Here is a 15,484-nt window from a genome sequence, read left to right on the forward strand (position 1 = left end):
GAATATTCCTATACATACTTGTCAATAATTCCAAAAGTATATCTGTAGAAGGTAACGAGAATATTGTCTTCAACGTTACGCATTTAATAGTCATTTATTAATTGATTCAAATATTAAAAAATATAAACATTCCTCATACAACATCTGAATATTTTATGATCTCCCAAATATCTATAAACTCATTTGAAAAAAAGAAAAAGAAATATGGCAATAATATGTTTCTAAAATAGTACCTGATTTGAAAATCTTTTAAAAATTTCAAATGGGGAAACAGATCGATATGAAACAATTTGTAAAACATTCTTCAAACTCCAAAATGTTGTTGATAATATATAGCTGTTGAATGCCAGGTCTCCATGTATGCTCCATTGGTGTACAAATCCAGCTGTTTGTGGGATCGCATCATTGCACGTTTAGAAATATTTATTTGTATGTTCTGGACAACTATAAGAAATTTCTCTTTTAGGTTATCCACACTTAAAGGTTTTTTTAGTATACGATTTTGTTCTAACATTTTCACAACCACAATCACAGAGCTTGAAATCTGGAAACCTTGGATGACAAGCTATGTACGGTACATTCTGCAACAAATCCATCTCTTACAGACCGTAATAATGTTTCACTTGAAAAGTAAACTGCTGATCCCAATCTCGTTGAAAGTAAACAGAATTATGTATGCCTAATTTGTTTTGATTCTGGAAATAGAGATGTTTACAAATACACTTTTACAGTGACTGTCTTCTTCGAAGAAGTTTGGTATTCCGGAAATGACTGGAAAAGTGCTGGAACGTTGTCAATGGGCTGTACAGAATGTTAATCAAAATTTGAAATTTAAGGAGCATTTTACAAAATCCAGAACTCTTTTCGAATTCGACTGGACTTTGAAAACACCTTTATTATGACAGGTTAATAGATCTCCTAAACAAAAAGTAATTCTTCTACGTGACATGTTATACTTTTAAATTTTATTTATTAAAAGAACTAAATAATGACTTCAATCGCCACTCTTGACTAGCTTTTCTTATAAGACAATAAGAAGATTAAAAAAAAAAAATCGATTTTGATGGTTGACTGAAAGTATTAAACTGAGATTTTGTATGAGTAGTGGAAAATATATTTCTGTTTGATGTATCATTTGTTGCAGATGCAGGAAGTTCATTTCTGATGTTCCTATTTGGATTGCGCAAAAAGTATATATTCGGATAATGTTTTGGATATAACATACATTAATTGTCTGTAGATTTGTTTTGTCCATAAGTTATTACCAACCATAATTGGGACATTTGTCAAAAATATGGATTATATATATAGGAAAAACAGCCTTTTCTAAACTTGGATGACTTGGAGACAGTTTGAATAAGCATGAAACTTTAATAGAACTAAAGGAATATTTTGGAAAAATATGTCCCAGCTTAAACTGTTAGAATCATCAGTTTTTTTTCTTTCCTTTTAACATGTAATTTATGCACACAGTATTTTTCTTTCTTTTAGCAGGAGCGAACTACCAATTTCTATTAAATGCACAAATTAAATGCTTGTAAACATTACAGATCAAGTGAATCACATGGAATTATTGTAAATTTTAATTTAACAGATATTTGAAATCGCGTTAATTTTACTTTTATAAGCTTCTATAAAATCAAATTTCTTATGTATATAGTAATAGTGGCAGAATATGAATGAATGAATAATGATAACAATCTTCAGTGTTCCTTTCATAAGGACTATTGAATATATTTAATGCAAATCAGAATTAGAAATATGATACTACCATGTAACATTAGCCTATTTCATGCGGCAAAAATCCTGTTCACGAAAACTCAAGGAAAATAGAACATACAGTAGTGCTCTGTTATTGAAATACAAATAAAAAAATATTTCTATAAAGATAACTTTGAACACCTACTGTAGAACTATTTGTATTATTGTTGAATACACATACATATATATATTCTGGCCTCTGATATTAATTTATAGAGAATAATAAACAACAAATACAAATGAAAATGTAAGTTGTTTCTGGTGTGAACGTAATAATTTATTATTTACTGAAAAAAATGCTTTTCTGTTATGAGTATATAGAATATACATCCATCTACCTTGGATTAACAAAACCCTCGGATAGCTAATTAAAAGAAATCCAATTAAAAATCTTGTATGAATAAAATATAGGCTATAGAAAGAATTAAATGTTTCAACTATACTTGAAATGTATGGTTATAAAGCGCATAAAAGCATGGAAAGTTCTTCCACCACGATAACAGCGAATAGTTGATCCTTTCGTGATCAAAACACAGAATGTTTTACAACTATTTACTTGTTAATACATTACCCTCCTTTCTCAATAAATAAATATGAGATTTAATCTGTGATTTCATTTGCACATAAATTAAAAATAAAAATATATTTTATTAGTTACGAATATTTATTTATTTATATTTATGGTCCAAAACTATAAATATAATTAGATTAAATAAATTTATAATTATATTTATTTACATTTATAATCTCGAAATTTTACGCAGGATTTTTTCCAAGGAGTAAAAGACCAATTCCAGGAGGGGGGGGGGCAAAAGGCTGACACAAACACCACACTCAATTTAGTGCACCCGTACACAGTACATCATATAAAACTATAAAAGCACATATTATTATTAACTACAGTAAATAACTATAACATGTGAGTAAGGAACTTAGTATATTTTGACTATTTCAAGAACTGAATATATTTCGGAAATTCAAGGAGGCAACTGCTCCTCCCATGCCCCCGCTACTTGTGGCATTGGTTCAAGATACAGTATGTTGGCCATTTTACACTGAAACGCAACAATATAGGATAATGAAGATTACAACTAAAATACAACTTCAAATGTTAAACCCAGTAGTGTTATTCTAAATTTTTAACAACCGGTTATATATATATATATATATATATATATATATATATATATATATATATATATATATATATATATATATATATATATATATGTGTGTGTGTGTGTGTGTGTGTGTGTGAAACCATGAAAGTTTTGTCCCTTCTTGTGGATGTCTGTGTTCAATTGGTCCTCACACCTTGAGTTGAATATGAATGGAGAGAAGGTGAAGGTCAGTTGTTGGTGTGTTGTATATCCAAAATACAACCTGGTTGTGGCAGTTCAGTTACACCGTGAACTTGCGTAAGCACAGAGTGAACATGGGACCTCTACAGAGCGTCAGAAGGGCGTGTCTGCTGTACGAGTTCAAACAGATCAAACGCCGCTGTAGCGGGGCGGAAGATATGCCAGGCTTTTGGTGAGGGTGTCGTGGCTACGTGAACAGTGCAGCGGTGGTTTAACAAGTTTAAGGACGGTAAAGAAACACTCGAAGACTCACTACGTGCCGGAAAACCAACACATGTACGAAATGAAGATCTTCAGGCAGCAATTGAGGCGAACAGTGGCCAGACATGTGAGAAACTGGAACTACAATTTAGTGTGAGTGGAGAAATCTTTCGGCAGCACCCTCCATCAACTTGGGAAGCACTATATGTTGGGTCGATGAGTCCCACATGATTTGATTCCGGGCCAGAAGGCAACGCGAGCAGACACCTGTGTTTCATTGCTGTCTCATCTGAGGAAGGAGCCATTTCTGGACAGGGTGTTGTCATGTAATGAGAAGTGGGTCCTGTACGAAGCTCCACGGTGTCGTCATCATTGGTTAGTCCATGAACCATGAACCGGTTCCAAAACAGCCGAAGTCAGCACTAGAACAAGGTCCTCCTGTGTGTTTGGTGGACTGCTCGCGGTATCATGCATCGGGAACTGCTACTAGCTGGTCAGAGTATCAATGCAACTATGCACTGTAACCAGTTGAACTGTGTTCTAGAAAAACTCAAAACTCTGGAACCACCACTTCTGAATCGCAAAGAGGTCCTCCTGTTACAGGGCAACGCTAAGCCCCACGTGGCTAGGATGACCTGGGACACCATTCTACGCCTTGGATGGAAAACGCTATTGCATCCGCCGTACTCCCCGTACATTGCACCATCCGACTATCACCTGTTCCATTCCTTGGACGATCACCTTAGAGGACGCCAGTTCAAATCCCTAGTAGAAGTGCAAAATGCACTTGATACCTTCTTCGCTTTACGGCCCACCAAATTCTACCGCGATGGAATCCATGGCCTTCCAGAATGTTGTCAGAAGGTCGTCGATGCCGATGGAGACTTTTTTTTATCTTCCAGGTACGTCTTAGGTGACATATCGATGTTCGAAGATGGTGGGTGAAAAAGGGATATTAAGTGTGTGTGTGTGTGTGAGAGAGAGAGAGATAGTTAATGGATAAGTAGATAGATAGATGTAATTCTCTCAGAAAACAAATCATACGAAGTAAACAAAAGCAAAATTTTTGCTGGATACCACATGTAACAAGTAGAGACCTACACAGCATCCTAATACAAAGTGGTGAGACGAAATCACTGCGAATATCTTTGAAACGAGTTATCTAAGAAAGATGTTTGTCAAAAAGTATTTGAAAGACCTTAGTCCAACAATGGATCGACAATTATTGATACGTGTTTCAAATATAAATAACCTCACCATTACACTCATGTGAACCCAGTTCTCATTCTTGATATCTGAGCATTTGAGATTAAGAAATAAACGCTTATACCTTGTTCAATCTTATTTTAACCCTGTAGCTTAAGAATTTCTAAAAACGAAGTTAAACTAAAATTTACTGTTCCTGGGTATAACTGGGTAAAAATTTACTGTTGTAAATATATGGGTACAACAAACGGTTCTGCGAACTCGAAATATTTTAACAACCGGTTCTAGCGAACAAGTACGAACCGGCTGAATAGCACCACTGGTTAAATCCCAAAAGCAAAAACAAAAGCTCGTATAAAATATTAAAATAGGTATGACATTAAACTCTTCTCCGAAAACTCTCCAATATCTAGAGAAGTAGGGCAAGAAGTTCCTACGAAAAAAAACTCAATATTTATTGCTTTATATCGCCTGCTATCTATAGGAGATCTAACGCATTGAAAGTACGTTTTATTGAAAATGAAAACGATTTTCATGTACTAATGAGGATGAATTTATGAGAGCACTTTCTAGGAATGTACCTACTGTTGGGCCTCACATAATTGCAAAATCTTCGCACTTTTTTTAAAGCTAAAATTAAAGAAGTCCTACAATGAACTTCTTAAATGTTTCTTCAAAGTTACTTGAAACAGTGGCGTAACCAGTCTTACTTTGCCCTGGATTGTTCGATCATTGATTTACTCATACCTGCCCCCTGCCCCTCACATTTCAGCTGCTGCGTTATATATATATATATATATATATATATATATATATATATATATATATATATATATATAGGCGGATCCAAGGGGTGGGCTATAGGGGCTATAGCCCCCCTTTGACGCTCAGGTATTCACTGGATAAAATGGACTTCAATCCTGTTTTACACTGAATAAAGCAGCAAACTATGGTTTAGCCCCTCCCTTGATCATATCCTGGATCCGCCACTGTATATATATATATATATATATACTAACAGTATACAAAATTGTTATTATTATTAAGAAACCTAAAATTTTTAGTTATATTTTTCCTAATTTATCAGTACATACTTAATATGAATTATGTTCATAGGAAATTAAATTAAAAATGGTTTACTGTACTTAATCCAAACTACTATTTTTATACTTTAAAGGTAGGATGATATCCTTGCTTATAATTCTTAATATAAGTAGGGAGTACAGGGTAGTTTTATAAGTGTCAACTAGGTTTCAAACAAACCCAACTTGCTTTTTATTGCCAGGTGGGAGTGGAACCCAGGAGGGGGCGCGGCGCGCTAATTACAATGATTCATTATGAAAAACTTTTACTAGGCAGCTAGCTAGACAAACATTGCAGTGACGATTGTTCGGGTATCGCCCAGTGGGGATCCAGGCGCACCCCTCCATGAGGAGTAAAATATATAAATTAGTCCCTAATGAAGCGCTTATTCAAAGGTTGTGGGAAAAAAGTTGTAAAATTTCTCTCAAAAGAAAAATTCTGAGTGCGTTCTCCACTTATTTCAGATAATGTATGCGTTTCCAGTTCATGATAATCCTGGATTCTCTCGTGTTGAACAATATGGCTTTCCTCAATGCCGCCTCCAGAAGGGCGGAGATAAATACGTATTATGAAGCACTGCAATCCACATTTTTAGTTAACGAACCAAATATCGAAAAATATCTCAAGTTTATTTTTCAGACCTGCGTGCCCCTCAAAAATTCTTGGATCCGCCCCCGGTATCAGCTATTGCCAATTAACTGCTAATAGTCAAAGTGTACCTTTCGAAATGTTTTCAAACGTTCTTTGCATAAGGAACAGCTTTCCGTATTCTTTTATTTTTCGCCCTTGCGCCCCTATTACTGTGCTCCCTGGAGCAACTGCTCCACTCGCTCCACTATGGTTACTTCACTGACTTGAAACACATAATGCATTTACTTATTCAATTGTGGTCTTTACCTACTGTTTTCGTACTATTGAGGATGGCATTTTAATGTAATTTAATTTACATTGAAATGTGGATTAAGTTTATTTAGATCTTAAGGAATATAGTCTTGAATCTAGTTCAATGGTAGAAGTGTAAGAACTAAGTTAACACGCATTCTTGCTGTTCATCTAAAGGAATTAGCGGTATAAGAAAGTGGTTATATACGTATATACTTAGTGTTCGGAAACAAAACCGACAAAACTTTGAGAAATTGTTCCTCACATGAAAATTTTACGAAAATTATAGACCAACATGGGTGATCAAATGTGTCATTCCTTTTTATGTCGAAAAACAGTTATAAACGGTAACCGTTCTCACTGTTGATGTGGGAAAATTGTATTAAAATTCCTGGTGTCATTATGTGAAATTTGGATCTCATATTTAACTGTAGAGTCATAAGTCATGCACCATATAGCCTTGGTGCTAAACAAAATTTTAAAAAAAATGTTTTTAAGTTTCAAACAAATAATCTATCCCTTTAATATGCACTGTGAGCGGCATGTGTGGTTGGAATTTACTTTAAAGGGTAAATTTTGCCATAGATGTTCTTTGCCTATCCACTGGAACGTAGAAGCTGAGTATGACCCGACCAAGTACACGATTCAAAAACCGCAATATCAAAGTTTCCGTATTCCGAGTTTTGAGAACAACACGTATTTCGAACTTTCTTCATATTCTGTTATTCACTTTGAGCTTACATCACAAAAACAGAATAATAATTTGAAATCAAAGGTGGCGCTAGTGAGCATGACTGAAAGCAATTTTTTAAAGTCCATTATCTTGGTCCGTATATAAAACAAACAAAAAAAATACGTGGTTATCTGCTCCAGCTGGTGCTCTTTTAAATTAAGATAAATATTTTTTAAAAAATGTGAAAATCGAATGGAGATCAATGCAACAAAGGTTTTAAAAAAACATTTACGGCGTACGAAAAATCATACTAATATACTTGCATGAAGAAGGCATTCTTAGCTTTAATTTTTTTTAAAAAAGTCAAATACATTCTTTTATACAAGATGGCAGAGGGGTTAAATGCTGTATCGCCGGACCAATTTTAGGAAATTTACCGTGTCAATTGGAGAATTTATTTAAGTTTGTGAGGAAGAATGAGCGAAAGTCAGGTAAGGGAAATAGTAAAAGTTAAGAAAGTGGTAGTATTTGTTGGTTGTTTTTGAGTTGAGTTGAGTTGATTTTGAGTTTAACGTCCCGTTCGGCAGCGAGGCTATATGAGACGTGAACCTACTGATTAACGTGGAATCCGAACCACATGAGCTCCCGCCGGCTGGTTGTTTTTGATGTAAGCGGCAGTGTATGTGGAGGCGGATGGGACTATTTCGCAGAGAGGTACAGTTGTTCTACTATACGGATCCATAGATTGTAAACTGTACAGAAAAATTTGGTCAATTCTTTAATTTGCCCATTTCGTGTCGAGTACAGAACCCAACCAACCCCTGCCGGGCTTCTAACCCGTTCCTACTACCACTACTACTACTGTCTATACTGTGGATGCGTATAGTAATACTGCACTCCTAATGTAACGTAACTTAATGTAATCCAACCAAATGTGACCGATTGCAGTATATTTTCGTACTTCTATTTTCAAATTGGTCCGGCGATACAGCACTAATGTCTGGCAGAGTGTACTAATGTAATCTCAATGCATCAAATTTTATAGTTTAACTTTCGAAACATTCCAGAGCAGAGGTAGGCAAAGCGTCTTTCTCTTTTATAAATGAATTCTATGGATAAGTCCTCATTTGGATTACGTATTGTTAAAAATTCAATTTAGTTCGGTAAGTATTTGCATATCTAGATAATTGTAGTTTTAAAATATATTAACAGAGAAAATCTTTGTTTCTCGAAGTATTTATATTATTGCATTATGTAATTAGCTACTTTCACATACGATTAATTGCAGCAATTTTCTTATGCTTCAGAATTAAACTTTTTAAAAAAATTAATATATCCCATGATTATACATCGAGGCTAAGGGGACAGTGATGGGGGTAATGAATGAAATGATTGAATGACGAAAGTGGGAGAAAACGGAAAAAGCCGGACAGTGTTTATTCAACATAAAGCCCACTTGCCAAGTGCTGGGATCGAACCAAGGTTCCCACGCACTAAAAGTGAGCGTTGTACCATTGAATTACCGTAGCCCTCAGAATTAAGTTAAAAAGAAAACAGCATATTGCAATAATAATCATCCTATGAAGAATTGTCTTTACAAATGTTATGGAGCAATTGAGCCTTCGCCCCAAACACAAATTGAATCTTGGAACTAGTATGTAAAGGAAAGGAGTGGTGCAGCTCTATGTGTCGACAACAAAACGGTAATTTTACGATTGTAATGAGCGACCACACACATTACAGAAGGGTACATAAGATATTAATTTCCACCAGCACTGTATTCCTTCAATATGTAAAACGTATATATCCTTAGAAGATGAAGGTTACAGTATGAAATTATTACTAGTCCGTGTTCCTTTCAGAAAAAAATGTTCCGGGCGGGCACACTTATCAGAAGGGCACATATTTTCACACGGTGCTATTCTATTTATTATTTTATTATAGACGTATTATTTTGGTCGCTTCCGGGGGGCACTCTCAGAGCTCCTGGGGAGGGGGACAGTTCTCCCAAAACGCATGTCTGGAAGTAACACTGTACTAGTACCTACCAAGTCGCATTCCTCTTCATATCTATAATTATATAAGTACTCATGTTACAGTAATTTCTGCTGCACGAAGTGTGTTATTATCACAAAATTAGCGGAAATCCGTCATATTTCTATTATATGTACATGCAAACGCATAATAGTAAAAATATGAAAATACAAATAAGCAAGCAACAATGCAATTGCACGCAAGTAACACGCTAATCCCATCCTTATGGCAGTGTTGCACAATTCAGTATCGAAACAACTCTAAATATATCGGAACCTTACAATTGAAATTAAATGAAATCTTTCTGTTTAACGTCCCACGATTATGTCCTTTAAGCTAAGGGAGACGATGATTAAGGCAAATGAATGATGATGGAAGAATTGGTGGAATGAGAAAGTGGGAGGAAACGGGAATACCCGAGAGAACCCACGAACACAACGTTGTATTTAGAATTGTTAAATGTTATTCAAAGAAAAAAGTGGTAATTTTCCAACAAGGTAAGTCCACTCAATACAAATAGATATGTTTTTTTTTTTTTTTACCATAGGTATGCATGTTTTTCGCACGAATAATCTATAGCATATAGAGCTTCTTCGTGGCTAAGCGGTTAGCGTACGCGCCTTTGGCGTGGGAGACCCGGGTTCGATCCCGGTGGGAGCTCATGTGGTTCGGATTCCACGTTAATCAGTAGGTCCACGTCTCATATAGCCTCGCTGCTGAATGGGACGTTAAACACAAAATCAACTCAACTCAATCTACAGCATATAAATTTGCACATATATTATCAATCTGAGGGAATGTAGTTATTTGGGAATGCGTCAAGAAAATAATACTGTACAATGTATTAGGGCATCAATATAAAGCAAGAAAAGTAATGTTTTTCAACTTAACGACATTTTGTAAAACTGCACGAGACAGAGAGTTAATGAATTAGGAATGATTATAGTTTAAAGGTGAGCTCAACAGTGAGGCTATTTATTTTCGTCACGATAGTTATGGAATGGTAGTCCATCTGACCTGCTTTGAGTTGTATTCTTATGATGACCATTGAAACTATACTTATGAAGACAGCGTATTATATCGTAACATGAAGATTTTGTGTTAGGTATGTACTGTAATGAGAAGAAATCAGATGTTGACATGAAAACTTTCACAGATAAGTTTTCATCATTTAAGCGCAATGATTATATTTTACGTTAAACTTGCAACTTTATTCTAATACTAAGAATTTGTGTTAAGCCTTCAAAGCATGGTTGTTCTTATTCCTATGGAATAATTTCACTTCACATCTTTTCCGTAACCCCACTGTTCTGGAAATCCACAATTCCATTAAAGAGGAATACACCATTTCAGAGTATTCTCGATCATCTAATAACGAAATTAATAATAATAATAATAATAATAATAATAATAATAATAATAATAATAATAATAATAATAATAATAATAATAAGAAGAAGAAGAAGAAGAAGAAGAAGAAGAAGAAGAAGAAGAAGAAGGAGGAGGAGGAGGATAGATGGATGAAACATGGATGCAGTTGATGTGTGGGGTCATTAAGAGTTCTGGTTATGAAGAAAACACTTATGTTTTTTTTTAAGTAATTGTGATTTAAAATTAGATGAAAACTGTTTAGCGGAAGTAAAACACACAGGAACCATTAATATAATAATAGGAACAGTAATTCAATATCCCCCAATTATTTCATAACCCCAGCTTTAATTTTACTTCACTGTTTTAATAAATTTTTGCTTGCTGAGAATTTGTAAAACTTCAGTTTACATAGAAACTGTTAAATTTATCGTCACCCTATAGAAGAACTAGTTATAGAAAACGAATGACTAATAAAAGTGAATTATTACTGGAATAAAACTGAGGGAGAAAATGGGAAAAACTTTGAAAAACTAATGGTCATGATGTTGTCCACTACAAACGCACATGGGGGCCGCGGTGGCTCAGTGGTAGAGCGTTCACCTCTGATGCTTGGAGCCCCGGGTTCGAGCCAAGTGAACTTTGTGGTGGACAAACACCGTGTGCGTGGGTTTTCTCGGGGTTCTCCCGTTTCCTCTCACTTTCTTCATTCCACCAATTCATTCATTTCTCATAATCACCGTCTCCTTTAGCCTAGCCGGCATAACCGTGGGACGTAAAACTTAAAGATTTAATTTCATTTTTCACAAACGCACATGGCTTGGATTTCCACCAGCGTCTCCTCATAAATGCTCTAGAATTGACTCGCCTGCCCCCTTAAGCTGCAAAGGCAAATTTAGTTTTGATGTTTACTCACTTATATCAGGAATATGCACGAGAGATTTTGATTCAGCATCGAGAGACCAGAGCGCTGCCTGAATTAAAAGTAGGGATGTGCTCGAGACCAGATTTGAGACTGTCTCAACTCGAAAATGTGCTGTAAAAGTGATGTCTCGACTCGAAAAATATATATTTTTCTATTGAAAGAGCTGTGTCTCGACTCGAATTTTGTCAGGAAAATTCTGTCTCGACTCGACTCGAACGCATCCCTAATTAAAAGGTAGCGGACTCTGGTCAAGTAAGCCACAAATAATGGAAGTAAGGGAACTAGTCAGCGACGAAAGCTTCAATTGTTTTTATTATTTCGATCGTCAAAGGCGCTTGAGCCAATATACAGTATATACATCGTGTATATGCAGGCCCGTATTTAGGTAATTGCTATTCTGTGCTAGAGTACAAGGCGGCAGAATTTAGGGGGTAGCAAAATTTTGGAACTTTTTAAAGATTCGCAATAAATTAAAACTAGAAACCCGCAGAATCCCACGCAAGCGCGAGAAAATATGTTAAGGTGTTTAATTCGCTCTAATTACAGTAGTTACTAATTAGCTAGCTTATCTGATTATTTTTAAAAGTTATCCTCTCCCACCCCCATCCCAAGGGGTGAGGATGAACTTGAACATAATGAAAACTGATACAGTTAAACTCAGCGACCTCGAAAACTATGAATTCATCACTAATATCTGTCGTTTTCGATTACTTTTAAAATCTCGCCCCCTCCCTGGGAGTGGAGTATGGCCTTGAAGTTTAATTGGATTAAAACTGCCGCTATTCATCTCAGCGACCCCAAAAACTATGAATTCAACTCTAAGAATGGTCGTTTTCGTTAATTTTTAAAATGCCCCCATGTTATTTTTATGGAAACTTTGCTCCCCCATACTTCAGCTCAGATGTGACTTAGGGACCTGGAACAGGTCATTTGGATCATTTCTCAGAGCTTTAAAACACATTAACATTCCATGCTTCTATTATGTTTCTCGAGTTGAAAAGCGCTATATATAGACAGACAAACAAACACCTTATTGTATTATTAATATAGATGCTATTAAACCATTACTGGCGGTGAATAATGTAAAGAATTATTTTTCTTATCAGTTATCAGTGATACTGGTGCGGGGACGGCAAATTATTTAGAGCACGGGGGCGCACAGTATGCAAATACGGATGACCAAAGTGAGATACGATATGTTAATTTCCAGAGTAGGCCTAACAAGATGACGAAAACTTTTGTCATTAATAATGTATTATATTTTTTATCTGTTTTGACTCGATTTAGAATTGCTACATAGGGCCTACCTCATAATTTATATAATACAATTTTCATCCTACGTTGTTAGAACTTTGTTACACGGCTTAATGGATCTGATTCTCAGTGGCGGAACACGTTAGTGTTTTGCTGAATGAAGTTCGCGTCCTCGCCACTAGAGTGTAGTAGTTTCTAAGGTGTTCAACAAAAGAAGATCGCTATTCGCTAGTGCGGAGAAGTATACGTGAGCTAATTTGTTTTGTTTAAGTTCTTTTCTGTGAAAAATCTTAACGACATTATAGTTACATAAAAGAAACTTGGATTATCAAATAATTAACTTTGTTTTACAAAAGTTGTAAACTACACAAATGAGTCACAGCTGTTGATAAGCTACACTCGCTTTACGTGGTGGTTTATGTAGTGCAAAGTTCATATTTGAACTGTAACAAAAATGTTACTTAGTACAAAACAGTTAATTATACTTAGATTACTGAAGAAAAATACGTCTTATTGTGATTTGTTGAAGTGGTGGTGTCGAAATGTCGGTAGCTGTGACGGACAAGTTCATTCTTCAATAGTACGTGTCAGGTTTGCACCTAGTCCAACTGGAAATATGCATCTGGGCGGTTTACGAACTGCATTATACAATTATCTCTTTGCAAAATCACATGATGGCAAATTTATTCTCAGAATTGAAGACACAGATCAAACAAGGTTAGTGCCACAGTCTGCTGAGAAATTAGAAGATACTTTAAAATGGGCGGGGCTGTGTCCAGATGAAAGTCCAAGTTTAGGAGGCTCGTACGGACCATACCGGCAATCAGAAAGACTTGAATTGTATAAAGCGAAAGTGAAAGAACTGATTGATAAAGGCACAGCATACTATTGTTTTTGTACAACAAAGCGATTAGAGTTATTGCGAAAAGAGGCGCTGAAAAATAGGGAAGTACCAAGGTACGACAATCGGTGCCGTTTTTTGTCTCAAGACGACGTACATAACAAATTGAAACAGGGTATGCAGTATTGTATTAGGTTTAAACTCGAACCAAATGAACCCTTTCATGATCTTCTGTATGGGACAATACCTTACAACGTTTCTGAGAGGGAAGGGGATCCAGTTATCATAAAAGCTGATGGCTTTCCGACGTACCATTTTGCAAATGTTATCGATGATCATTATATGGAAATTACTCATGTATTAAGAGGAGTAGAATGGCAGATTTCTACCCCAAAACATTTGCTTATGTACAAAGCGTTCGGGTGGAAACCTCCGGTGTTCGCTCATCTTCCGCTAATTGTTAATGAAGATGGGTCAAAACTTTCCAAACGACAAAAGGATATAGATATCGAACATTTCCAAAATAAAGGAATTTTTCCGACAGCACTTCTAAATTTTGTTGCAAGCGTTGGAGGGGGGTTTGGTATCAAAACGAGGGAAGTGTTTGCATTAGAAGATCTAGTAAAAAAGTTTGATTTACGCCGTGTCAATACTAATTCTTGCCGTTTATTGTTGGAAGAAGTCAATGAATTTAATAGGTTAGAACTGAAACGGCAGTTGTTGGACGGGAATTTAAGTAATAAACTAGTGAACATTGTAAAAGGCATTGTACAGGAACAGTTTTCTCATGATCAAAATATTCAGTTACAGCTGGACAGTGACCATATATTATCTGTCCTTCAGTGGAGTCAAGATAGAATACACACTCTTCATGATCTTGTAAAACCAAAATTACATTTTTTGTGGGTTAAACCAACAAGCTTAGACTTAAGTGACATTGAACAGATTTACATCGATTCTTTGGTTAATATTAAAGAAGTGTTGTTACATAAACCTGACAATGATTTCCGGAAAGAAGTGTTAGTAGAGATTTTAAGAGATTTTGCTACCCAAACGAATAAACCCTTCAGTGAGCTGATGAAAGTTCTTCGCAGAGTTCTCAGTGGCTTGAAGGATGGACCACCTGTAGGAGAAATGATGGAAATACTTGGGAAAACAAATACAATTTCACGTTTGGATAATAGCTTGGAAATGTTCAAAAGGTAAGATGGTTTTAGAAATTATTGTCCAATGCTTAATAACTATTTAAGAACGAACTACAGCTCTCATGAACAGTTAAAGAAACTATGAAAGTTACCTGGTTTAACTGGAAAAGTGTGGCTCTTGAGTATCGAATGTCCGCTCATCTTGAACAAAAGGAAAAAAAAATTAATTGCGTTTGCCAAAGGTTTGATTTTCCTATAGGTATAGACCTGCGTGGATATAATATATTAAATCCGCAACATTCTGTCCTCGTTCGCAAATTTCAAAAGTAGTTTGTATTGTAATATAATGGTAAATATAGCTTTTTCTTTTATAGTTTTGTAAATCCTACGGTAAGATTATCAATTGTATTAAGCTAAACAATAAATACGCCCTTCTGATTTCTAAGTAAAATGCAAGACAATCAATATAGACTCAAATTTCAAAATAAATTTAAAAAATATATATATATACGTACTTATATAATATGGGTAGGGAGATCAATTAGCGCATTTTAGCGATTTTGATTAAAGGATGGGGATTGACATTTGGTATCTCCCTTAACTCGTTTCATGCTCCTTGTCTAAATTGTGATAAAAGTAGAAAAAAAAAAAGAAAAAAACGAGCCCTGTGGGGCTTCTAATCCCCTTCGCTCGCTGTCGCTCACTCAGCTATATTTTGTGTAGTATAAGTAACACTGGAGATATTATATG

At 35.4% G+C, this 15,484-nt stretch overlaps 2 protein-coding genes across 3 annotated transcripts in view; both read left to right on the forward strand.

Moving 5' to 3' along the window:
* Positions 1–15,484, forward strand: part of LOC145694786 (metabotropic glutamate receptor 3-like) — a 393,182-nt gene that overhangs the window by 349,087 nt on the left and 28,611 nt on the right. The window lies entirely within an intron of this gene.
* GluRS-m (putative glutamate--tRNA ligase, mitochondrial) overlaps positions 12,960–15,484 on the forward strand; it is a 31,136-nt gene continuing 28,611 nt past the window's right edge. For both annotated transcript variants that reach the window (XM_081771421.1, XM_081771422.1), the window contains exon 1: positions 12,960–14,791. In XM_081771421.1, the coding sequence (XP_081627547.1) occupies positions 13,203–14,791 (1,589 nt within the window). In that variant the 5' untranslated portion in view covers positions 12,960–13,202. The remainder of the gene's footprint in view (positions 14,792–15,484) is intronic.

The sequence above is a fragment of the Thermobia domestica genome, chromosome 9 (assembly GCF_964235325.1).
Source record: "Thermobia domestica chromosome 9, izTheDome1.hap1.1, whole genome shotgun sequence".
Taxonomy (NCBI): Eukaryota; Metazoa; Arthropoda; class Insecta; order Zygentoma; family Lepismatidae; genus Thermobia; species Thermobia domestica.